This window comes from Aulonocara stuartgranti (assembly GCF_965226115.1).
Source record: "Aulonocara stuartgranti genome assembly, chromosome: 18".
NCBI classification, from domain to species: domain Eukaryota; kingdom Metazoa; phylum Chordata; class Actinopteri; order Cichliformes; family Cichlidae; genus Aulonocara; species Aulonocara stuartgranti.
Genome location: NC_138954.1, coordinates 24,215,948 through 24,241,678, shown reverse-complemented (window position 1 = coordinate 24,241,678; position 25,731 = coordinate 24,215,948). Strand labels below are relative to the sequence as shown.

The 25,731-nt window shown below is 39.9% G+C and overlaps 1 protein-coding gene across 10 annotated transcripts in view; it reads right to left on the bottom strand.

Annotated features, from left to right (window-relative positions):
- The window catches only part of st3gal3b (ST3 beta-galactoside alpha-2,3-sialyltransferase 3b), a 39,616-nt gene extending 15,969 nt beyond the window's left edge, over positions 1 to 23,647 (bottom strand). Inside the window, exons 1-11 of one of the 10 annotated variants that reach the window (XM_082514193.1) lie at positions 22,639 to 22,999; positions 22,503 to 22,532; positions 20,703 to 20,850; positions 15,278 to 15,364; positions 14,774 to 14,815; positions 13,517 to 13,559; positions 12,177 to 12,269; positions 8,824 to 8,918; positions 3,832 to 3,895; positions 3,640 to 3,735; positions 2,661 to 2,847 (exon numbers count right to left, since the gene is read on the bottom strand). In XM_082514193.1, coding sequence (XP_082370319.1) covers positions 2,661 to 2,847; positions 3,640 to 3,735; positions 3,832 to 3,895; positions 8,824 to 8,918; positions 12,177 to 12,269; positions 13,517 to 13,559; positions 14,774 to 14,815; positions 15,278 to 15,364; positions 20,703 to 20,811 — 816 coding nt within the window. In that variant the 5' untranslated portion in view covers positions 20,812 to 20,850; positions 22,503 to 22,532; positions 22,639 to 22,999. The other 9 variants (XM_082514194.1, XM_082514197.1, XM_082514190.1 and 6 more) reach the window with 9 other exon arrangements.
- Positions 23,648 to 25,731: the final 2,084 nt, after the last annotated feature.

Below are 25,731 nucleotides of genomic sequence, written 5' to 3'. Positions count from 1 at the left end.
CAAAACAAAACAAAACAACAAAAATAAATGATTATTCTGCCTGCTTAAAAATACACTCCCTACTCTGATTTTTAATAAAATTACAAATGTGAGTTTTACAACACCAACATTAACAACAACAACAAAAAACCAAAACCCACACAAACAAACATCTGCTTTAAATTCAACACTCCTCCCCACGCAGGAGACCTCTGTGTGCACCTTTGCACCACTTCCTGTGTTCACAGTTTGATTGCTCACTGGAAATCCAAATATGACCACCTGCATGTGCTCTTTTTAGATTTCACCACAGACAAACATCAACTTCTGTGTCAAACTGATGCAGCTTTCATGTCGAGGATGATCACTGGAGCCAGACACTAAAGCTACGACCTGAACACCAAACTGTAGTTTAGAGAAAGCACACAGAGTCCAAACCCAAAGGTCAGTAGTGTGACCAGAAGCATGCTAACCACTCACACCTCTGTATGTCTGTCCTTTCTCACAAATCCATTTAAATTTTACTTATTCAGCGCCAAAATCTCAACAACAGTTGCCTCAAGACGCTTTGTATTGTAAGGTAAAGACACTACAATAAAAGAGAATAGAACCCCCAAAGTGAGACCAGGCAGGGAGACACGATAAAAGGCACACTGTGGAAGAAAGCCATGGATTAATAATAACTAATGACTATTTTCAAAGTGGTGTATAAGCACCACTTTGGAAATTCCAAGTGGAAGTGTTGCTGTTTTGACAACTGAAATTTCAGTGTGCATGCAAGTGGCCAGGGAGCGATTCAAACCTAGGAAGAGTGCTCGAAGTGATGCAACGGTGCACAGAATGGCCTTAAAGGGGAAATCGTCCAAATTTAAAATCAAGTCAAGTTATTGCCCTTTATGGGTGAATTTGTGACCTCCACTCACAGAAGGAGGGAGGACTGGTTTTGCTTAACACTGCATATGTTGAGCTTTATAGAAGCACTCAGCAATAATGTAAATCCATAAAGATATAAAACATGCTACAACTTTAAAAAAAAAAAAAAAAAAGGGGGGGGGGGGGGGGGAAGGGGGAAAAAAAAGGAAAAGAAAGGGAGGCTCTAGTATGTTCCCTTAAATACTTTGAGGCAGGCCCTTTGACTTTAAGCTAAGTGGATTCAAAATAATCCCAGTCAAAGATATATTATAGACTGCTCAACAAGAACAGAATGAAAGTGCCAAGAGAGCTTTTTTCTAACAAAAGGACAAAACGAGAAGAGGAGGTATTAAAAGACTGCCATGTTCGGTAATACTTTCATAGATAACGTAGACACAATTGGGCCATTCAGTCTGACCCTGTGAGATTAATAGGGCAACTCATAACCTGTCAATTAACTGTGCCAATACTAATATTCCATGGGACATGTGATAGGCTTGTTACATGGCAAAGCAAAGGGAAAAAATAAGGTCATTTTTCCTTGAATGTCCTTTCCACATTAAGCATTCAAATCAAATTCAAATTTTATTTGTCACGTACACAGTCATACACAGTACGATATGTAGTGAAATGCTTGGACAACTGCTCGTGACCTAAAGAAAACAAAAAAGGAAAAGGCTATGAATAAGACAGGAAATAAATATGAAAAATTAAAAAGGGTAAATTTAACTAGGAAGGAATAAAATATAAATTAAGGTTAAAAATGAAATAACTGTACAACACAAATTAGAATGAAGGGTAAATTTAACTGGGAAGAATAAGATAAAATATATAAATTAAAGTTGAAAATAAAATAACTGTACAACAAAATACACAATACACAATATAGAACTATATAAGAATGTATGAAGAAATCTAAATCTAAATAAATATATACACAATAACAGCAGCTGTACAAGTATTAACCGACAATGAAGAATATATCATTCATCTAAAACATTCCCAATATTAATTTAGTATATGGCATAGTTCTGTGTATTCTTATTTATTCTTTTACAAAGTGGTTTAGATTTCCACAGAAGGTAATCAGGAGGATGTGATTATAGATTATACTGCTCTGATATAGATGTTCAAAGGAGGACAAAATTGTTGCGCAATAATTCAGCTGAGTGCTGATCAAACCAACAAATACAGAGTGAGGAATGTAAGTTCATACATTCTTATATAGTTCTATATTGTGTATTTGGTTGTACAGTTATTTTATTTTCAACTTTAATTTATATATTTTATCTTATTCTTTCCCAGTTAAATTTACCCTTCATTCTAATTTGTGTTGTACAGTTATTTCATTTTTAACCTTAATTTATATTTTATTCCTTCCTAGTTAAATTTACCCTTTTTAATTTTTCATATTTATTTCCTATCTTATTCATAGCCTTTTCCTTTTTTGTTGTCTTTAGGTCACGAGCAGTTGTCCAAGCATTTCACTACATATCGTACTGTGTATGACTGTGTACGTGACAAATAAAAATTTGAATTTGAATGTAAGTGAATGCAAGCATAAGCAGGAATCTTGTTCTATGAAAACTGCTTGCATTTTGGATCCATTTATATTTTAATACTCAAGTAGTTCAAATATCTTCCAGGTTTTGTGTTTGTAAGTTCAAGATTTCAACCTTCATTCATTGGAAGAAAAAACAAAAACAAACAAACAAAAAAAAAAACACCAAAAAACAAAACAACCCACCCCCCTTCAAATATGTCCTTACCATTTTCTCCTTGTAGACCATTTGTCTGAGCCACTTGAAATCAAGTGGTTTGAAAGCAGATAGAACAAAAAGTGAGTCTTGTTCGTAGTTTTCTGGGTTCTGGATCGCACCCTCTGGATATGTAATCCTTATGGTGGTTTTGGTTCCTACATCTTTTCCATAACCTTTTACTAGAGCTTCATTCAACCTGTCAACGCAAGAAAGACAACAAAGGGTGGAATCAGGAATTTAAGAAAAGCATAGTGAAAAGCACAGGATTATTATTTTCGATATTTAGATAAAACAGCACGTCTGCAAACAGAAAGACAAAGCAAAACCTCCACATGAAGGTTCAGCTGACACATAAGCACATATGCAGTGCTGAAGCATAAGCTGGGTCTATGCATAAAGACTGGCCAGAGGAAAACCCAGCTTGCAACCTCATCACAAGAGCTAACATCTGACAACATCTGGGTAAGCCACAGTCATTCTGGAAACGAGTGGAATGTTAAGTGAGCTCTCAGACACAGTCACTAAAGGTAACAGTACATCCAGTTTTATTTTGGAGTTTCCCATTTTCATCTCTAGCTCGTTTAGTTGAATAGTGGGCTGCTGTGCTCGCCTGTGGGCTGATGAGAGTTCACAGTCCGCTCCACTCCAGGGAATGCCCGTCTGCCTGCAGTGAGCTCTGATGTCAGGTGGAGGCAGTGTATAAAGTATGCATAACAAAAGGTCATAACAAAGTATGTTACTGAGTCCCCCCCAAATAACAAAAAACAGAGCAGAGACTTCTCGATATTCCACAATACCGATTCCCAGCTCACTGAAGCAACCATGCATTCCTATTTGGTCACGTGTTGATGATGCAGAAGACATTTTCTTCCCCTCAACTAAAAATTCAAGCTGTCCAAGCCCCCCCCCCCCCAAAAAAAACTTCACACTATTTAACTTATACAGAACACTGCTGTTATACAGAATCCCTTTTATTTTGGTATCTTACCTGACCACCACATCGTATTCGTCTATTCGGGACCCCAGAGACTTGTTGGATAAGATCCCACCATTACCCACGACGATGCATCGTTTACAGCTGAGACTGGAAGGCAGGACAGCCAGACATTAGTCATATTAAGAAGAAACAAGGAAGCAAAAAGAGACTTCATGTTGACGCTGACGAGTAGGGTGCAGGTACCTGTCAAGCTCCTCTCCCAGCCCGTAATTTTTTGTTATAGTCAAAATGCTGTCTATTATTCTCTCTGCAGAGAAAGAAGAAAACAAAACAGGATTTTAAAGACAGGACAGAACCTCCATACTACAATAAATCCCCATTAAAAATTCATCCACAAGTACATTAAATGCAAAATGTGGGTGAAATTCATTGCCAAGCTTAGAATTTTTACCTCGGCAGTGAATGATGCTCCAAGTATCAAACATTAAAATACTCCATCTACTAATCTGGCACTAGAAATGGAGCTCTGTCATCAGAGTCAGTCACTTTAAGCGCTCAGAACGTCCCTTTAGCTCCAAAGACGAGTTGATGTTCTCAAATAATGAAAATGACATATTTGAAAAGCTCAAACTGGGGGAAATCACACTTTTAAAGGCCAAACAGACTGCCAAAGATTTCAACATCCCACCCGAGATATAACAATCTAGGTGGTCTTCAAACAGGAAGAGAGAACACCACCCTCCGTTTATTCACTCATAGATAAGGAGTGACCAGTGAACCTCAGGAATAGTGGTGATGGGGATTACAGGAGGGGAAGCTGTTGTATTCTGGAGAGGAGTGAATCTGAGAGAAACACCCATACGGAGTTAAGGATGGTATGCGTGTGTATGTAAAAACTCTGCCATAAAAGCACTCAGAGTGGAATGCTGTTTTCAAACAATCACATTCTCCTGGTTAAGTGGCCGGTGTTGTACTCGTCTCCTTGCATGGCTAGCACCCCTCTGATCACAGGTTGAGAAACGGCGATGTTTAGCCATAGCGTGCATTCCTGCCATGTTCTACGGACTATTGTGCTGGAGTCATAGCTCCAGCATTAGATCTTGCATGCATTTCTTCCTCCTAACCATTTTTAGACCTCTTATATTTATAACTCATCTTCTTCAACATCCCAAATGTGCAGATTCCATTAGAGTTGCACCTATTTTTGTTCCATCTTACATTTGCAGGAATTTGTAACTACGTGGATTTAACAGCTGTGATTTAAAATAAATAAATAAAATCCTCAATTTGCATCTTCATCGTTTAAATTTTTTTTAAAAGACACACAAAAAGTCTGGCATTATTTTATAGCATTCTATTTCATTTATTATATTCATAATGCAGCACACCGTCTGCCTTTACTCTCACTCTTGTTGTTTCTCTTGGCCTCTTTTTGCAGACTGAGCGTTTAGACTGGGGCCTCAAACCAGGTTGTAAGACATATTATAGTCCATCCACCCTGTCTAACAATCCTAATGATTAACCTAGTGAAGAGAGGCGAGCAGAGCCACAGCTTATTGTTTGGATGTGGTGTCAATGTCTGGCGTCAAGTATCACCCTGAGCAGCATAAACACAAGGCCGAGGACCACACCTGGATCCGAGCGGGTGAAAAGTGAAAAATCACAATGGGTAGTGTGCTCTTTCAGAGGACAACATGGAAGCTAATTGCTCTAAGTACCTGCGGTAAACCCTTTCAGCAAAGCATGTCTTGTGGTAGTGCCAAAAGACAAATTGCTGCAAGTGCAGACATTAGTCCAATGTGGAACTCTTGAAATGTTAAAAATCTTTACTGGCAACACCGGCGAATAGCAGAAGCATCACATAACACATAAACACAGACACTTTGCTGGAAAGAGTGGCGACTAAACACTACAACAAATCCTGTGATGAAAGAAAGATGATTGCAAAAAACAAAAAGGCCAAAAATTTATCTGCAGTACAAAGATAAAGTATCACTATCCTTGATAAATTAGTTAACAACTGTGAAAAAAAAAGAAGAAAAAAAAACTGCTAATGACTGCAAATGTGAGATGTGTTCAAGTCTTTGGCAGCAGCTCACAGTCTGGCTGCCTTAATTGTGCTTCCTCCTAACTAAGTGTAAAGTTGCATAACGGTCGGTGTGATTTCATTTGGTGGACATGCTGAGAATGAAAACAGCATCAATAGTGCAGGGACATCACTCCTTTACTTGTAAAACTGTGGAGCTGCCTGATGAGGACACAGTTTTTAAATAGTCTGCTGTAGCTTTCTAACCCTGGATCAGTATTTGCAAAGATAGATTAGCTTCTCTGATCAAAAAGTTCATCCCTACACACATACACAAAAAAAAAAAGTTAATGCCCCAAACTAAATATAACAGCTGGAAACAAGCATGGATACGTACAGAAGCAACTAACAACAAATCACATCCTTTCCTCCCAACAGGTTCTCCAAAAATAGCACTGCAAAGAATTTATAAACTTATGGTTCAACACCCTCACACCACAAAATTCCTCCAGTCTGTTAACAGTTTAAAAAGAAGTCCACTTTAGACTGCAGGAATAAGATATTTTAAAAGATTTTCATTTAAAATTTAAATTAATCCTGAATTTTGAGCGATCACTGGCAGCGTAGCTTTATTCCCCCCGGAAACCAAATCAGGGCAGCTTAACGTTTACTTTTCCTTCTTCAGGCTATAGCTGATGTGTCCCAAAGATACTTCTTGGCAGAATAAAAAGTAAAAATAAAACTCCCACCCACCAGCGCTACTCCGTGGTCTCAATTTGGAATCCTTTGTGGAGTTCTATTCAAGATCCACACGTATCATCTCTCCACATGAATACCACTAAAAGGGAAACCCCACTGCCATCACAGTCCGTGGAGAAAACAGAAACCAGGTGTAACACTCACACAGGGAGCGCTCTATTGATAGCCGTGGCTGTGTGTGTACATGAGTACACGTTTAATTGACGGTGGAGAACTTGCCAGAGCACAAAGGTAACATTCCCTTTACCTTCTGCTTGTAAGTATTGGAAAATGTGACAGAGCATGCCAGTGAAGACAGATTAATGTTATCTCTTAGGTTCCCATGGTACTGTGTACTTGTTCGATATCTGAAGTGCTGGAGTGTGTTAAGGTCAGTTAACAAGTGCAAACACTGTGTGCGGACATGCTAACGTTGGAGTGTTAGAAGACATCAAATTTTCCGGTCCCAAGATAGAGTTCATCCAGCAAATAAATGTAAATCACTTGAAAGGTTACGACAAACACAGAAGTCTGCGGAGGTTGGACTGACTGCCTGAGAATACTTAAAAAAGTTAATTAATTAAAAAAATCTATCCTATACTTATGAATGTTATACCGTGAGAGCATTACCAGTATTACCATGTTGTGCTTCGCTGGCTGTGAAGGCAGTAAAGCAAGTATTCTTTAATTTCAGGGTATAGGTACTAGACTTTCCCAGCTGTCAGGGGGCAAAAAGTGGGGTACATCCTGGACAGGTTGCCAGTCCATTTCAGGGCAAAAACCTAGGGATAGCAACCATTCAGTCACATTTACACCTACAGACAATTTAGAATCACCAGGTAAATAACCAAGTCTGTGGACTGTTAGCTAGAGTGCTGGGAGAGAACCCATGTAGGTAGAGTCAAATTTTGGATTTGATTGGCAATTCCATAACTACAGCTTGGTGAGTGCAGTTTTGACACACTCTCCACCTCCGGCAATGGCTCAGAAGGTAGAGTTGGCCATCTGTCAGTCGGAAGGTTGTTGGTTTCCTTCACTCCAGTCTGCATGTCAAAGTATCCTTGGGCATTATGTTAAAGTTGTCCTGATGCATCCATCAGAGAGACAGGTCGGCATAGAAAAAAAAAAAAAAAAAACTGCCTGTGATTGGGTGAAAGAGGCTTGTAGTGAAAGACTTTCGAGTGCTTCGAATAGAAAAGCACTTTATACGTGCCAGTCTATTTATAGGGGCTTGGTCTCAAATTAACTGTCCATCTACATCTGCAAGTTAGAAGACTTGCTTCCAAAAAGACTTTAATCACTCAAAGTGATTAAAGTGACCAGTTACATATTTTTTCACCTTCAAGAGAAAGAAGACTGTTGTTGGAGATTAGCTTTAACTAAACAAAGGTTGATATGAGACCAATTAGCATCAGAGCTAAAAGCATGACCTGGGAGCCCCAAATAATTTCTGTCAGTTTCTTGTGTCTATTGTAAATGAACTTCTGCAACCCTTTTGGGAATTTGTAAACACTCTGTGCTTGCATTATTATTTGGAGACTATAATTATTAATAATTATCCATTTTTCAAAAATAATATGCAACAAACAAACATGCAAAGGAAAAATACATTATTTCCATATTATATATATTATGTCCAAAATACAAACTTTGCAACAAATGGCAAAAAGAAATTCTTTAAGTCACAGAGGAAATAATGAGCCTTATTTTTCTTAGATCTCAGATTTTCTCAACAACTCATACAAAACAAACCAAGTGGAAATTCAGTCTGAACTGTTAAAATAACTTCTTAGGAGACATTTTGAAATTGTTGGTTGGTATGTACTGACTGTAGCCAAGTACAAACAGTATGAGGAGCCAAGTGATAAAACCCTGATAAATAAAGAATGCCATTGCTTCTACTGAACAAAATAAAATATTGGCAAGCTAGAATATGATGTTGATTAATACTGAAAACACGCAAAGCTTGTTGGCTCATATCTGAGATACCAGGCACTACAGGCACAAAACTGCACTACATCAGGCATCAATCTCCCACACAACCTCTAAACGTAACAGTGGCAAACGAACACATGCTCAGTCTTACTTTAAATGAGCACTCCACCAATCTTTATGGCTTAAGCTTGGTGTCTAATTTAAAGAGGGGGGGAAACATGTGAAAATAGCTGTCCTGTGTGGCTTTGCCCCCCCACACACACACACACACAAAAAACAAAGAAATAGAAAATTACACCAAAACTTGTAGAGCTAGAAATGAAGATATTTAGAAGACAATGGTCTAATGAAGGACTGACATGCATCAGGGAAAACATGAGAGAAGCATGAACCACAAAAAAAAAAAAAAGTCGGGATCTCGAAGCTTCTTTCTGTTTTTATGGGCAACTCCTTCTAAAACCCCAGAACATATAATTACTATAATCCACAATAAACATACAAACTAGTGGAGGGTGAACTGTGATGAATGGCTTTACCTTGCGTTTTAAAGCCGAATGGAGGTAAGTAGTTGTTGACTTTTGATAGCCGTTTGAAGTTTCGATCAAGAAACATTGGCGCCAATTTCGTAAACCTGTAAGAGAGATGAAACAAAAGTGGAGATGGTTCTCATTAGCCGAGATACAGAAGATAAAAACACCAATGCTGTAATATCCAGTATTCTTAGTATAACAGCTCCTGTTACAAACTTTCAACAATTACTTATTGTGTGCTGAATCTATCCCGGCAGGTTCTCGTAATCCTCACTACACTTGGGATAATAAAGTTTATGTTACCAAGGAGGTGATAACTGAATTTTTATGTCCCATCATCATTAAACCTAGCATCCCCACACCCTGTAAAAGCTTCCTAAAATGAGCAAAGCCTCCACACACCTTAGCACAACAGCTCAAATCTAAGCAGGTGATAGAAATTAAGAGGTTGCAGTGCATAACCCGTCAACATAACCTCTCCTCCAGGGCCTAAATCACATCTGACACATGAGGTTGTCTGAAACAACACTCATGTCACAATGTTTTTTTCCTCTAACGATCTGAAGCAAGACTGAATTAGAGTGGAGGATGTTGTTCTCAATGAAGAGACACGATAAAACTTCAGGGGTTGATAAAAAAGTTTTTTACCCACGACAGAATACACAGTTGAAATGGCTAGAACAAAATGTCAGTCCCATTAGAAAACAAATTAGGCCTGATAGTCAAAAACACCCCAGTGGCCAATGTTTTTAATGGCCCACGACCCGCTACTTCCGCCATCGCCTCTTCCTTATCCTGTGTGGCTATAGAAGTGTGCGTGTGTGTCTCTCTTTGATTAACTGCAGCTCCGATATCAAAAAGGAGTCATTTCCTCTTAGTAACGCCTGTGACCCTAGCGCTGGGTTATGTGCCACTTCTGCAAGTGTAGCTTCGGGATGGATGTGTGTTTTTATAACCCTCTGTCAAGCTCGAGGGATGCGAGGCAAGAGGGAAAAAAGGAGCAAGGAGCCGTTCGTGTCGTTTCTCCTCTGATGTTTACATGGATGGAGCTCTATGGATGTGCTGTTCTAACATGCCTGTTGCCTAACATTTTGTGTCTAACTTAAAAGCATCGTGACACCCCTACAGAAAAGACAAAGTTAAGGAGATTTATCAAACTGGTGTACATCTTTAGTTAATTTCTAAAGAAATACAGAGATTACATTACAGAGTGCTTATTGCACCCCTTCCCTAGAACTAGACCACCAGCAATATAAGTGTTGCATTTTGCTGATGCACCTGTCCAATAAACACACAGAGCTGTAAATTATTCCTCCTGCAGCCGACAAACAGCATTCAAACTATGGAAGCACGAAAAGACTCACAAGCTCGATTACACCTGTTTCTCAGCAGGACCCTTGAATACTTGTTCCCATAACATAACACTGCCACTGGTTGACAAGAAATATGTGAGACACAATGACCAAACATGGCTGACATTATTGGGAGACCTTCCGGTTAAGCTTCAGCCTCTTCCAAGCACGGTAATCATTCTTTGAAATCCTCATTATTCTCCAGCGAGCGACTAGAGGTAGTTATGTATGGCTCTCTCTCCACCTTGACTCACCTCGCCTGACAGGGGCATGCACACTCAAGAGACTTGTGTTCAGGCAAAACAAATGGAGATTCATTAAACCTGGGCCTTCTGAGGCCACATGGGGCTATAAATAACACGGGACCATTACAAGTCAGTGAGCCCTGACCAACAGTCAGTCACTGACATCCTGACCAAGCAGAGAGACAGGGGGCTGCTTGTTGTTAAATAAGTAGTGAGGGCTCCCAAAAACAGCCAACAGGCAGGGATGCATTGTGCTCATTTCCTTTGCTGGGTCCATCTCTCACAGGCAATATTTTCATAACCGTGCCACTTCGAGTTCACTGCCAACACTTGATTTAGGGCTCTAATACAAACAGTTTTGGGGGAAAGGAGAGGGTGAGGGGAGGGGCGTAAAATAAATTGGAGACTGCAGGGCAAGGAGCTTCAGAAGAAGACAAACATGGAGGAAGCAGATGATGATTAGATGGAGAGCCATAGGACCTCACTGCTAGAGGTTAAGTAGGTTTTCTTTAACTGTCGAACTGTCGTCCACACCAATTCACACAAACTGTTAACGAGAATATTTTAATGGTAAATGTACAAAGCAGGCAGAAATAAAGAACGCTAACAGATAAGATGTTAAACAGCCGACTTCCCTTCCACACAGGAGACAAATCACGACCAAACACACACACAGCACAACTGTGTACATTTGGCTGTACACTTACACTTATTTATACAAATGAGCATACAGACAAACTTATACTAAGTGCAGCATTAATTGTGCTTATTGACCTGTGAGAGACTGGGTTGAAGGTGGTAGTAATCAGTGGGCTCCCAGGGGTTTTCTGTGTTGAACAGAACTTTGATCCGACACGTGCGGCTGATGAGAGGAAGTCATTACCAGGGAGGACATTGCTAAATCATAGCCTCTCATATAGGTAGAGGGCAGTGGCACAAAGTGCTTTGTCCATCTTATTTTTTAAAAAAAAGTTGCACTTTATAGTCCACAGGGCAGCTGATAGTGTTATTTAGAGCATTTGGAGCCACTGTAGGTCATATACCTTTAATAGACTCAATTAAATACTACTACTTTTAATTTAAAATTTAAAACTTGGTGCTTCAGGCGATACATAAAGGAGGTTCAATATATTCCTTTGCCCAATAGCTAGGTCAAGTAGTTACTTTAGTGTCACAGCCTATTATTTAGCAACATGAAAACTACCCTTGCGCAAGAACGCTAAAAGGACAATGTCCAATAGACTGAGCTGAAACGGACGACAAAGTGGAGACAGTGAAAAATCAAAAGAACCAATGACATCAGGAGGACTGTTGGGGATTGTATAGACTGTGTAGGCTGGGTATTAGAGACCCCTTGATGAGTCAAGGCAGGAAGCTGGTTGGTGGCGTTCGCAGAACGCCTCTAAGGCTCTTTAACACGATAGGGAAGTGATGTGAGACCTTCTACTCAGGCGACAAAAGTTCTTTTGTGTAATGGGGGATCACAAGGACACAGTTGAGGTTTTGTGGTGGGGAGAAGATGATAGAAACATGATTGAAACTGGGGGAGACTGGATAGGAATGTAGGGGCTTCTCTGTTACTGACTCAAAACCCTTAAGGCCTAGTTGGTTTGAGGAGTGACATCATGCAAGTTTGCATGCTTGAGTAAAAGCTTTTCTCTTGCTGACATCCAGTTAACATTATCTATGCGTAAAGATCTTGATTTTGCATTAAAAGTTAGTTCTTCACATGCAAAAAAAAAGTCCAAAAGAAATGTCTCACTTAGGATAGATGGTGGCCATCTTAGCTGCTGCATATCCTGGCTTGCACACTCCTTCGCTGAGGTTGCCATACTTGTATTCTAACTCCTGCGATCTGTACATTAAAAAGAAGAAAGCGAGAGCTTAATTAGACACATCGTGATAACTGATTGCCAATTAAAATGACAAATTCAAAGCTTCAAAAACTTTGTTTGACAAACAATCTGCAGGAGAGATGGGGCTGTGGAATTAGCTGGGAACTCGGCATCAAGTCAGCATATCACCTGTGTGTGTGGCAAGACGAAGCAGAGAAGCCTTGTTTAAATAATCATGCTGGCAGTGGTAAAGCTTGAACCTCCCGATTACTACCAGGATCATTAATAATGTGATGTATGCCATGATTCTACTTCAAATAAACAACGGGAAAAGAGAGGGGGGCCCGTGTCTTTGCACTATGTGAGGTCCAAAAATCAAAGTTGGCTGGAGAAACTGTTTGACTGGGGCCTTCTTGCACATAATCTGAAGCTCATCTATGCTAACAGACTTTATTTCAATCCTCTTCAATCACTTGCAGTAGAGTGGAATTAAAATCTCTGGGGTATTTCCATCAGTTTGCCTACCCCGCATTAAGATATGACCCGAGTCACAAAACTAATTCTGAGCTACAAGATGAATTGCAATAAAATAAAGAAAGCGGCTGCATTACATGAAGTGATCCCGTGTGAATTCCACTTTAAAGCATGTGCTGACATTATGGTTGCAGTGGATGTGGACTGTGATGGCAGCATCTCATTCATTCCTGTGCGGTAACGTAGGGCCAGAGAAAAGGACCTTGCCATGGTGGTTTAGAGCCAATGTGTCAAACCAATTCAGGGAATTATACACACATCAACAAACACAGTGACACAATGACAGCTGCATAATGATCTATTGTAACATGTTCTTACTCTGACAAACCACAGCCAGTCTAAACACAAAACACTAACTGACCTACATCTCAAGTCACACTTGTTTCAAAAGTTATTACTCAGACCACCTATCGTATCTGTGCTCGTGTCACCATCTGTGTTTCCTACACTGTGTGTTTATTTAAAAAGAGGAGGGGGGAGGGGGAAAGAAATAAGGCTAGATTAATTAGCCAAACGTTTACATTTTCATGTTTCGTGTTTTCCCATTGATCAAGCCTGACTGCAGTATTCTGTGATAACAGATGTAAAACACGGCTGAATTAATGGAGTCAAAGTCTAAAAGGGAATTCGGTTTTGGGAATCCATCATGTGTAATGTGGCAAACGATGATGGAGAATAGCTAAATGTGTTATAATAGATGACATAAGTGTTTACTAGAAAGAGATGTACTCACAATTTTGTGTCCAGCTGTAGCAGAAAGCCCTGCTTATCATACACTGGGGACAGAGATGGAAAAAGAAATGGAAATTATCCATCACCACAAGAGCCCACAAACCACTTTGATTTAAGAAAAAAACAAAAAACAAAAAAAAAACAAACAGAACAACAACAAAGGTATGGCATCTTAATGCAGTCATCCAGCTATTCAACTAACAGCTCAGCAGCTGTAGTTGTAAACAACCTGTGTGGCTTTCACGGGGGAAACAATATGGCAGATGTAAACATAAGCATTAGGATCAAGGACTTGTGACAAACAAGCAAGGTTAGGGAGAAGCCAGCCAAAACAATCTGTTGAGTTTAAAATAAAAGTTAGAAAAACAAGTCAGAGATCACCTATGGACAACCAAAGGGACAGCCAGTAGGTGCCTAGTGAAGCGTTGAGGTAGAAAAGAGAGAGAGAGCACAGAAAACCAGGAGGAACATATTTAAGGTGAAATGGGAGCTTTGTTTCCATTGCAGGCCGACTCTTTGCAATAAAGCTGATTGGGTCTGCAAAATACTTGCTATGATCATTTCTGGCCAAAAACATAAATAAATAAAAATCTGTAACTACATTAGCATGGAGGAAATTAGGAATAGTGCAGCATTACACCTGCAGTTGTGGATCTTGTCAAAGAGAAGCTGGAGAATAAAAGAAAATAAAGATAAAGAAAAAGGGTAATGGGAATGTCTGACAGTTTGAAAGGGAAGGATCCAAGCACTGCCCAGGAGGAAGGGAACTTAGCCTTAGCAGCCAAGATGGGTGACACATCTGTAGAATAGCAGCCAGAGGGCAGAGTCAAAGCAACTTAGTGGTTTATCTTAACCTGCAGTAAGTAAATCTTACGTCTTCTAACCCTTTACACCAAAATTCCTTTACACCACCAAAATTCATGCAGACCGTTTCACTGCTGTTTGTTACCAAACTGAGACAACAGAGGGCAGTGTTGTATTGTCCTTCATAAGAGAATGATGGCTGAGCACATGTTCATTTCCCCTGCAGTTGTTATGAGTGTTTCATCAATTTAGCAAAGATACTTCTAAAATCAAAGTACTTTTTTTGTCAGGAATAGATCAGACTGGAAAAAGCAAACAAAGCTCTCTGACTTCTTTGAAAATGCCACGTGTTTCCCAACCTAACAGGGCTGTTGGTTCCCAGGGTTTTCTTTAAAATGGTGTCTGGGACAACAATGATGGGTAAAAGTTTGGGCTGGGGGGGCTGCAGCTGTACCTGAGCCTACTATTTGTCCCACGTTGTTGTCCATTTCCAACTCTGAAACAGAAAAGGGTCAGTTAGCACCTTTTGAAGTCATTCTGTCATGGCAGCATTGGACTTGAAAATAAAGCCAAGTAGAAATGTCAGAAGTTACGGAGTAAGAAAGAGGAGGGGTTAGTGGCTTTAATCCCAGTGGGCTGAATTATGACTGTGAATTCCAATCTTTATTCAAAAGACAGAAAGCCCAGTGAAGTAGAAAATTAAAAGCAAGACTCCATTGTGGTTATATGACCATTTGGACACTGGAACATTGAGAGTATGATGAATGAATAAGCACAAACGGTTTAAAACCGTTTTGAGACATAAAAAAGGGTTATGGAAAGCGATGTGAAGTTAGCAGATATTTATATTTAAACCCCTCAACAACTCAACCATTAAGAACAAAAAAAAAGAGAAATAGAAAAAAAATGCTTCATAACTGTAACCCAGTATATGTGGGCAGAGTCCCAGTGCCTCTACCTGTAATTCTTTTCACTTCAGCACCTTTAGTCTGGGCTCTACTGTGGGCTCTAGTCTGGGCTAGAGTCGGCTCTTCTGCATCTTTGTCTGTAAACAAAAGGGGTTAAACTGAAATAAGATCATGAGGATAAAGCTGTGAAGGCAACTATTAACCAAACAACCAATATACAAGGTCCTAAATATATATTAATAAATGCTTTTACTTCAGCAGAAAACACAACAGTGGCCACAAACAAGAACAGATGCGCACAAACAAGAGGCAGCGACAGAAATGAAAGGAAACGGAAATATAACCCGGTCCTTCAGTAGTGGCTTACAGGGAATATAGATAAGAATATAAATAGGTTTTAAGGAAGTTTACTTTAAAGACGGGGCTTGCAATATTGATAAGCCTGCAGTGAAGATCACTTTGACTTTAATATACTTTCACATTTCTTCCTCTTACAGAAAAGTGATTTCAATCTGTTTGGCAGATCAGATAAAGTCTGAGGACCTTTAACAAGGTTTTCAACCAAACAGAAGTAAACTGCTGCGCAGAAATGTTTTCTTTTACGAAACAGGCTGTATGCAAAACCGAGCTGCTGCCTTTCACGACTGTTCAGACTCGCCAATTAGTGAATTTCAGGCTCTGTTCCGGCTGAAACTGTATAGGTGTATCACTATAGCGCTGAGACAAGAGAAGTTGATCTCTGAGGCTGAAAATCAAGCTGGGGATATTTAGAGCATGCTCTTTGAGCTGCTGTTGAGCTCAATGTTAATGAAGCACTGAGAGTGACAGAGAGAATCCCATTTTAAAATAAATATACTGGACTGCCTTTTGCCATCTGAACTGCCACGTTCACCTCTCTTCTCCATTCTGATGCTCAGTTTGAATTCTTCTTGACCACATCTACTACATGTGTAGTGATTAATTTTATATTGAACAGGTGAGTGCATGGGTTTACAGATTTGTGAGCAAAGTTTAAAGAAATTCTTATGAATGCCTCGGACAAACAGGGTTAAATTCAAGACAACATTTTCAATTCATCTAATGGAGTTTAGGCTTTAAGTAATCTGGATTAAAAGCTGTGGCATGTTGGCTACCGCAATTACAGAGAAACTGTTAGCAGCTCAGTTGGTGCTGTACACATTCTTTTCTCACCCTACAGACGTTAATTTCAAGTGTGATTTAGCACCCTAAAGTAGTGTTTTTGTTACTAGCAAGGAACCCAATAATAAGTGACCCTGCTGTTGGTAAGCTTGAAAACAAAGTTGGCTGTAAGTAGATTATCCATAAAATTGAGATAAGTTTAGCATGAACACTCTTAGAGGGACAGTCTCTTTTGAATTCCTGTTAGAAAACAGGTGGACAACTGAGTGTAAAATGTCATGCTGACCCTCTGCAGTCTGCATACTGACTACGTTGGGGAATGGATGGGCGCTTACTCCCATCTATATAGTAACAGCTTCTTTGTTTTCTCAAGTGCATTTAAGACTACTCAGCCACTGCTATTGAGAAATAAATGTTAGGAAATGTCAGTGAACGTGTCCACCATCTCATTCATTACAGACTACATGACAGGTGGCGATGTGCGAGACTGGTTTGGTGGTGTGCAGTATAGGATTTCCACAGGGGACTGATGTTTCTGTTCAGACGGTCAGTACAATGCCTGCCGATGGTATCCACAGAAATGCACTGTGGAGTGGTTGGAACTTGGATGTGTTAGTGATAGCCGTGCTCTTCCTTCTGAAGTCTACAGACCTGTGTCTATCCCGGGACAGGATGGGTAAAAAGAATACCTGAGCAAATGAACATTTTCTAGCACTCAGCTGTGGTGAGTGCAGTGTACTTTGCGGTAGTCTGTAAGGGGAGCGGCATCAGAGCTGATGGCTTAAGCAGACTACACAAAGTGATTAGCACAGCTGGCTCTGTGATTGGCTGCAAACTGGACACTTTGGAGGCTGTGGTGAAGAAGGGGTATTTGAATAACCCGTTATCCATCAGGGATAATCTGGGTACCCTCTGTGCCATTTTCTGGACAGGCAGCAATGTACCTCCTCTAAGAGACTAAATCAACCCCACTGCTGCAAGAACAGATACAAGAATTCAAACAGAGGAAACAAACTTTTGGATTTCCACAGAGCGCCACAATTACAAGCATAACAAGGTGATAAAGCTATGGTTACTGGCTCTGCTGCAGACCTAACCTGCTCTGATGAAGGTGACGCTCAAGTAAACAGATCCACGTGTACAAAACTACCACCTAATGAACTATTTTGTGAACATAAGTATTACTTGCAAGCCATCATTAACCTTTGTGCAGTTATTGAGTATTACAAATTTATGGGAGCAGCTTTATTATTTTACTTTGTAATCGCTAGATGTGCTATCAAATGCCATTTTACTGTTTTATAACCTTTAATACAAATTCCCAAGATAGAACACGCAAGCCTTGCGCTTCTCTGACATATGCAAAACAAAGAGTTTAGAAATAGGCCTGCTGTTTGATATGGGGTTTTTTTTTTAAGTTCTTTACCTTGTCTGGAATTGGAACTGAAAAAAAAATACAGCTAAAATGCTTGCAAATTATTATGTAACAGAACACATAGGTATAAATAGCAGTTAGACCTCACTATCTCTTGCCATTAGGGCTGTGACACTGACAGTCTTAACAGAAAACCTTTTCATTTCCTTCCTGGTTTCAGATAGACCTCAGCGCTTTTCCAGTCTTACTGATCACACAAAGCACACAACATATATTCATACAGTCCTTTTTAATATGTTTATTAAGCCTTTAATGTTTCTGTATTCTTCTAATATACGAATAACATTTCTAATATTTCTCAGATTGTATTTGTGTCCTGGTTTGTCAAATATGCTGCTCTCTTTGCCAATCCACCCTTCTGCTTGTGGTTGCCTATATGCTTTTTTTTTATATTTTTGCATGCATAACTAGGTAGAACAGCTCTGTGCTGACTTACTAAGTTAAATACACCATTATGTGACCACTTAGGGATCGTGCATGCTTGGATAAGTGAAACCAGACAAGGAAAATCTTTCCCTGCTTTATGAACCTCAATTACCAGTACAGGCTCCACCTCAGCTGAAGAAGCGTGTTAAAATACCGACTAGAAACCATCTCACAATAGAAGCACATGAGCTGACATAAAAAGAAATTGAATACAATGATCACACACCCATGTTCAAAACCAGCCTTCACTTTGATTTCAAATTCCCACGGTCAAAACAGCAGAGGCAAACTGGTAAACGAACAGATTCTTAATAAATGTAAACAAATGTAACCAATAAAAATTTCCCAGTATTTCCCAGCTGAAATCCCAAAAAGAGTGCACAGCAATGCCACAAATCAGTGAATGCATGACACTGTACAATAAACAAACAAAATAAATGATGGTATTAATGATGTTTATAATCAAGTCTACATATAACACTTGCCCCTGGAGCACTAAGCCCTGCACTGTAAGACAATAATGGTGAAGAGAGAGATCACTCTTGCGACAGCACAGCTTAGCTGACCAGGCCAGAGGGCGGGAGGGACAAGCCACATGTTCTTCTTTCCCCTTTGACCTTCTTTAAGCCAAACATCTGGTATCACAGCACTACGGAAAGCCAATATTTCCCCCTGCAATCTTCTTTTGGTGTGCTGCTGAAGTGTGTTCACTCTCTTCACATCATGCACCCTTATATGTAACCTATTAGAGGACACTGCTGCTGTACAATTTCAAACCTACAAAGGTAACTGTACAAAGCTGAACGCCTTTGTATTTCACACTTTAAGATGATGAATGTTGAATTTCAAGAAAATGTGAGATGTTGCAACAGAACACAAGAGCCTGGTTAAAAAAGAGGGAGCAAAAAGCACTGTGACAACCAGGACCATTGACTGATCACGTGATCTGTCAGTAATGCAACATAAGAGAGATGAGTTTTTTACTTTTATTTAAAGTTATTACTTTTAAGTCATATTTGGACTCAGGGAGTTAGCCACCGTCACATGGCAACTAGACAAACTTAAAAAAAGAAAAGCAGAGGTACCAAACAAGGTTCAGACCATTAAAAAAACAAAACAAAAAAAAGGTTGTATCATCAATGATTCACGGACAAGACATTGATAGTGAGAGTGCTGAGTGATCCAAGAACAAACAAGGCCAAGTTAAAACAATGAGGGCAAGGCAAGAAATTAGGTCATAATGTATGAAAAATGTGAACAGAATCTATGCGTGGCTTCCTACTGAAACACTTTCCTTTTGGAATCAGTACAAAAACAAAATTTAGCTGCATGGCTAAAAACATGGCACAAATGTCAGGGGAAAAGCTGATGCCCTTTTTGTTACTCACCATTTCTTTAGGAGGGCAATTCTGGGGAATGGTGATAAGTTAAAAAAAAAAAAAAAAAAAAAGACGAAGGAAATAAAAAGATTATTCTCTCACTTCTGCTACAGGGTTTTTAAGCAGTTTGCTGCACTGTAGTTAGTTAATGGGATCAATTATTGAGGTAAACAGTTTTATCTTGATGGGAATAAAAGCAGAGTGCATCAGTTAATAGCTTGTAATGATAAAGAGCTGCAAACTAACTGGAAAAAACTTACACTTGTGGTTTCTGTGTCAAAACACTGCTCCCTGAGAAACCCTTCTTCAGAAAACTTCCAACTTTCTACCAGAAATCTTCTAGCCCCCTCTGCTGGACACAAACAGCTGTGTTTTGGAGAGGCCAGGGGCTTTAACAAGTTGGTTGTTAAGCACTTAGCCAAACAGAAATTGGTTTTCATCATTACTTCTCTAAATAAATACAATTCAATTTACAAATGCCTACTCATGACCAACACCCAGCAGGTGTGCTCTCTGTCTACATTATTATGTGCTAATTTTAACTAACTAATTTTCGGTTTCAGTGGCCGGTGCTGTGCAGTCGTACTGTGAAACTAACTGCCAGCCTCATGTCAAAAGCATAAAGGAAAAGGGGTGAGGTCACTTGATCAGTTGTACACAAAGTTTGTTTTGTTTTTTAAACTGTAGTCTAGGTGGAGGCAGTTAAATATCCATTTCTGAGACAATCCACATGGGTGTGTCCACTGCTTTTATACTTGATGTACAAGCAGATCCAATTAAAATGTCCCCTCCACATTCAGTGCTCCTCTGAAGTAAATGAAAAACTAACTTTCACATCACAAACACACAAGTTTTGAGACATAAACACAAAGCTTGGCCTTCTGGCCTATCAAATAAATAAGAAAAACAAAAAAAATGAGCGTGCAATTAGCTGACAGTGAGCGCAGAGAAGCAGACAGAAAAACAGATTTAAAAAAAATAAAAAAGACTTGCTCTCTCTAAAAACAGATAAAACATGCAATGTTTCGAACAGCTACGACAGATGGACGATGAGGTGATGGAATAAATGTTAGTCATACTGGAGATGTCACTTACGAGACTTCTGTCCCCACATGGGTAGATGCAGCTTCCCGGAGGAGTAGTAAATAAAGCCCAGGACCAGCATGGGGCACAGGATGAACAGCAGCTTGTGTGCAGGCTTCATTGTCTTCAGTCATTCACATGGCACTATTCAGGTCATCACCTGGAATCACAGGAGGAGAGTGGGATATTTTATTTACACATCTGTAAAGACTAAAGAAATCTGTCAGCAGCACAAGAAAAAAAAAAAAACTGATACAAACAAAACACAGTGATTAAAGGAGGGGGAAAATGAGGCATAGCAAAAGATCGGCTGGCAAGAAAGATAAGAAGAAGAAAAAAAAAAGAGGGTAAAAATGTTTTTTTAGGTCAAATGTGTGGGATGAAAGGTAGTTTTATCAAGACAGATCTTAGATTTCTCATTTAACTCTACAGAGTTGTGATTGTTGATCTCTTCTGTTGGTTACAACAGGAAAATAAAAGTCACTAAAAATAATAAGAAGAAAAACACATTGATTTGATTCATGCAGGGAACCTTGACAAGAATTCCAAATGCAAGAAGTTACAATAACTGAGAGGCAGAAGAAGTCATTTTGTTTTTTAGCACGTCTTTAAGACATGAGTACAGCAATACTGAAATGTATCAGCATGTGCTGCTAAAGCCCTCACTCCAGCAAACTTTTTCTAGTTTAACAGGAAACCCCACGCCCTGTGTTCATGGTTTGACACCTGCAGAGCGCTCATAATCTGGGCTCCCTGTTTAAAACGAACAAAAACTAAGTTACTGCTGTATTTAGTCACCGTTATAGCTCAGTTAACCTCGATCTACTTGCCTCAGGCAAACAAACGTGAATCAACATGCCATAATGCAGTGAATTATGCAGTCTAGAGGTTACCTGGCAGAAGACAAAACAACCCAGTCAGTGATCTGTGTGACCTTGTCCCTGATTGGAACAAACTGCTAAATACAGGTCTGTTGTCTACAGATTCTTTCAACCCCTGACACCATTGGAGATTTTAGTTCGGTCTTTGGGTGCCTAGAAAAGCGCTATATAAATGCAATCCATTATTTAAAATATATATAAATAAAAAAAATAAAAATATGAGGAGACCCTGCTGAAAAAGCATGCTGCAGAAATTCTCAGATCTGACATGCTTCAAAATATTGATATCAAATATCAAGTGGACTGTCTCTGATCCTGGAAATTGAAGGCAAACTGCCGAGAAGGACTCAGCAGCTTTAGCACAGGGAGGTGGCGAAGCACAGCTGAGCACAGAAAAGAGTAATGCCTCTGCCTGACACTTTAACAAAAAAAAGAAAAAAAAGTTAATAATATGCATGAGCCAACAGATGTTGTCCTCTATATTTAAAACGCAAGCACCAACCTGCGCAGTTGTTGACACTGCGCTGACCATCTCGCGTAAAAATGAACTTATTCATCCAGTTTTGTTGTTGCCTGCAATCTGTGAAAAGTTTGCCCAATAGACAGTTAGGCAGACACACTCCTCGGTCGGTGCCTTTGACTACAGACTCGCAAACAAAACGCAGACACCTAATTTTAAAAGAAAAAAGATTTAAACATAATAAAAATAAAGAGTAGGTAGGTAGGCCGAAAAGGGTAACCGCTGCAGCAGAAACGAACCCGAGGCGGTTGGAAGGTATCACAGGGTACAAGTCTAGAAGCAACAGTCGCTCACCTCACCTCACCTCACCCCACTGCTCATTTCATACACACGGTTCCTAAAGTGTTGTATCAGAGGCCACATTTAAGGTCAGGTCTCTATATTCAGGTGTAAGTCACGTTATTCGCCTACCTTCAGCTGAGACCGCAGGGAGGTCCTTGGCTAGCAAGAACAAACATAACGGAACTTTGAGTGGTCAAAAGTTGTGTCCCAGTCTTTCATAAAACGGCCGTTTTAACAAGGGTTTGCCTTAGTCAAGTCCGCTTACCCTGACGTCGTCGTAGCAAATGATTACCCAGATATTTACTGAGAGAGAGTGAGAGAGAGCTGTGGAAAAGACGACAGATGACATGAACGGCTAGCTATTGTAGCCTCGGCTAGCCACTCGTTATGCTAACAACGCTGCGTTGGCACAGGGGGAGTTTTGCCTTCATCCTGTCGGCAGGCCTACAGTTTAGCGCGGCGCTGCTCCAGACATTTTTGAGGTACAACAGCGAGCTTGGTGAAACGGTCCACGGAGGCAGTACGGATAAAAAGGCTCATAACAACAGCGAGTATGCCAGAGCCCGCAGTACAATACTGCGATAATACAGCTGTTGGTGGTAGAATGAGAGACTACCAGTTTGGCTGAATTACCCACCGCGATCACAGCCGAATAAAGAAAACACGGTTTAGCCACGTCTCATTGCCATTCCCAGCGGACTGTTATAAATTTAGTCTTTACCTTTTCTGTTTCCTTCCGAGTCCCCCCGTGAGAAACAGTACCTCTCTTAGAATAAACAGAGGTTTGGCCGATAAAATGACAGTGTTCTCCCTCCTCTCCAAGCCATCTTGATAAAATCTGCGAAAGTCAGTGGATCAGTAAGCAGAAGACGAACGGCTCGAGTCTGCGTGTGTGTGTGTGTGTGTGTGGCTGCTGAGACAGGAGAGCTCCCTGCCTCCCCGGGCTCTAGTGTGCATCAAGAGTGACTAAAGAAAAACGCACTCCCTCCATCAACATGATGATGATCAACAGCGGCTTGCTTGTCCACAGCAACACAGTTTGCCTGCAACGGTCACATGAGGCTTTCAGTGAATTACGATGCCCCCGCTTCCTGTTTTAGTAGGGCCAGGATGAATGCACCTTTTCATGTGGATCTTCACGTGGTGCTTCTCTTTGCTTTTCTGCTGTTGTAGTACTGTTGTAGCTGGGTTTCCATCAATAGCTCACATATACACGAACCGTCCTTGTTCTGCAGCAATAATAGAGATCCTGTAACGTACAGAGCATGTTGTCCTGCCTGTCCTGTTAGTGTAATGCTATGTGCTTGGCCAGCACAGCTTTAATTGGGGAGTATGTTTTGATCCCACAGTTGGGAGGATTAGTATTAGTTGACTTGAAGCCATTTTTGTTTTCCCTTTAGGAGGATTTTGTAGGAAGCCTTTGAGGAGAACATTCTCCTTCAGTCAATCCTGTCTTACTCGATTAGACACAGATAATGAGACGATCAGTTGTATGGGCAGAAATCTGTGCCATCAGAAACTGAATTTGAATAAGTTAAATTCGAATCTGAATTGTAACTTAAATAAATGCTTTTAAAAACTGAATATGAATTATCCTAATTTGAAATTCAATTTATTGGTTTGAAAATGATCATCACTAAATAGAAATTGAATTTTATATTTTGAAAATGAATTAATTTTCTTTGAAACCGTATTTTATCCTTTAAAAGTTTAGCTCTCGAATAATTTCAGATTCACTTCTCACCATTCAATTTCAGTTCCAAAATTCAGTTTTTGGGGACTTACGTCCAGTTCAAGAGTAATCGAGCGCAGATTAATAGAACTACGTTTTACTAGCGGACCGAAAGTGTTACTGACGGGAATCTACAGCATCTTGAGCTGAATTAAGACTTCAGAAGTCATTCGTCATGTCGAATCACCAGCGGATAAACTCTCAGGTTGGTAATAAATGTATAACATGTATAAGAACAAGTCAAAGGAGCTTGCAAAGAAAAGCGTCTGGACTTCTTTAAGTTGCTTGAAGACGTTTCACCTCTCTTCCGAGAAGCTTCTTCAGTTCTAAGGTCAAATGGTGGGGAGTCCCAGATTTAAACCTAGTGGGAGAATATCCCCCCACAGAGGGACAAAAGGACCCCCTGATGATCCTCTAATCACATGAGCCAAGGTATGAAAATGGGTGTGGGTCCCAATCAGCCAGGGTTTCGGGTGAGCTCATTGTGAAACCTGGCCCCACCTTATCACGCGAATTCCTGAGGTCAGATGGCCCAGGATGTGAGTGGGCGTTCAGGGGTCCTTTTGTCCCTCTGTGAGGGGATATTCTCCCACTAGGTTTAAATCTGGGACTCCCCACCATTTGACCTTAGAACTGAAGAAGCTTCTCGGATGAGAGGTGAAACGTCTTCAAGCAACTTAAAGAAGTCCAGACGCTTTTCTTTGCAAGCTCCTTTGACTACGATGACCTGGATGACTGAGAACCTTCACAGACAAAAATAGGAAATACTTCCTTTTAAAACTACACATATTACATTCATCACTTCAGTATTCGTAAAGAGGAGGTAATAATATGCAAAGGTAACCCAACCATTGTGTCAACTTCAACCAGTTTTTAAAAAAGAAGAAGATTGCACTGTAATGTGCAAGTCTTGGACCGCCCTAGATTTCTTCATATTTTCCTTACAAGAAGCGAGACTATCTAGTAACTGTTTGATCTTGAGCGTTAACATTTAGATTTCTGAATTTGTGATTTGTGTTAAGCTACTTAACACTGACCAAACTGCATGCATTAAAAAAGGCACCTAACCCAGGGGATGAACATGTGTTGTGTCTACACATAAAGGACTACTTAGCACAAAGCTAATTTTAAACTGTATCTTCAGGCCCTTTGTTACTAGCTACAGGCATAAATTAGTATTTTTGCAACAACAACAATGCAATTCCCAAGGCTATTAAAAAATTACTAACAAAAAAACAAAACAAATAAGCAAAATCTTAAGTCAAGTCCTTGAAATAGAAAAGAAAAATCAGCAAAGACCTGATGCAGGACCAGAGAGATATATCTGCATTTGCATTTGAAATGCAAACTATCATCAGTATGTATGGGAGAGGTCAGTTGAGAGGTACAACTTGGTGTCTTTTTTTTGTTTTAGATTACATTTTTACACTCCGACCCTTAAACCGCACAGAGTATGGAGCTGAGAATTAAAAGTAAAACTATCGGGAGCAGGTTGTACTCCAACTTTGGGCGGTACATTACCAGAACCACAGAATGAAGATCACAGTGTGCACTGCATTACCGCAGATATGTGTGTTTTCATTTGGTTATTTAGAAAATCCATAAATTTTTGTTACACTTCATTCT